General features: G+C 49.1%; 1 protein-coding gene across 1 annotated transcript in view; it reads left to right on the top strand.

Annotated features, from left to right (window-relative positions):
* Window positions 1-98: 98 nt before the first annotated feature.
* Window positions 99-1,126, top strand: part of CHTF18 (chromosome transmission fidelity factor 18) — a gene marked incomplete at its 5' end in the record, with an annotated part of 33,396 nt that continues 32,368 nt past the window's right edge. The window contains 1 exon segment of the mRNA XM_072416993.1: window positions 99-326. Within this exon segment, the coding sequence (XP_072273094.1) occupies window positions 99-326 (228 nt within the window).

Below are 1,126 nucleotides of genomic sequence, written 5' to 3'. Positions count from 1 at the left end.
GTCACATGGGGGCGCTCCTTTAGTATTGAGTGACAGCTGTCATGGATCTCCTCATGTTTGTGTCATATTTATGTATTGTGTTGTCTTTTCCCTGATAGCGGAGGAGCCGTCCCGCCCCCAACCAAAACTATCGAAGTTCCGCAACAAACTTACCTTTGAGGAGGCGATTACTTCTGCCGATCATGTGACCAGTTCTGAGAGCGGCAAAGAGAGCCGAGAGAAGAACGGGGGTGTCGATGCGGGGAAATCGAGGAAACGGGATGCAGCTTTTCTCCATCTGTCATCGGAGGAGGATTTCTCTGACAGCTTTTATGAGCCTCCATTCAGTACGTCTCCCCATGTGTAATGTGTGAGCGCTAAACATCAGAGCGTGATTGAACGTGTATGAATTCATCACAACTCATCATGTGGATCAGTAGTGTGTAACGCCCCCATGTGTCTGTATGCCCTCCCTGCGACATCTGCGCATGCTTCTCATGAGATGGTGCCATGAGACGGTACAGACCTGGATCTGGGCATTAGGGAGCTCCTCGACAATCTGCCCTGCCACGTAATGCACCGACACGTAACGTCCCTGAGGGTCGGTCATGCTTCAATCAATACCTTCCCCGTGCAGGAACTGCCTACACACTCTGGTCACATGAGGCCGGGCCCTGGGGGAACTCAAACCCCACTGCACCAGGTCTGAGGATTTCATCCTGCCCCCTCCACACTACGCTGACCCACTTACAACCCAGTGTAACATTCACCATGACACCTCCAGAGTCTTTCACATGTGCTCAGTATTCATCTGCTGTCATTTGTGAATGAAACGGCATGTCAATGGTGAAGCTGCTAATTCTGATCTTTTTGGCAAATATGAATGGCGCTGCATGGTGATGGGATGTGAATACACAATGTCGGGCTTACATTTCACCCCTATATGTCTAGAAACTAGCACATCAATCACCCATTGGGAGTCATCTCGTAGGGCAGTTCTCTTCTTCCTCCTCCATGAACACAGATGTAGATATGAATCCTGCTGCTGTGTTGTTGCTCTTCTACTGGCCAAATCAGCTTTCATTGCCTAAAGGCCTGTCTCCTGATATAACTTCTATAATATAATGCAAACCTTGCAACCACACAT

Source organism: Pyxicephalus adspersus, chromosome 7, assembly GCF_032062135.1.
Source record: "Pyxicephalus adspersus chromosome 7, UCB_Pads_2.0, whole genome shotgun sequence".
Taxonomy (NCBI): Eukaryota; Metazoa; Chordata; class Amphibia; order Anura; family Pyxicephalidae; genus Pyxicephalus; species Pyxicephalus adspersus.
Note: the sequence above shows the minus strand (reverse complement) of the source record. Positions and strands in the feature narration are given on the sequence as shown.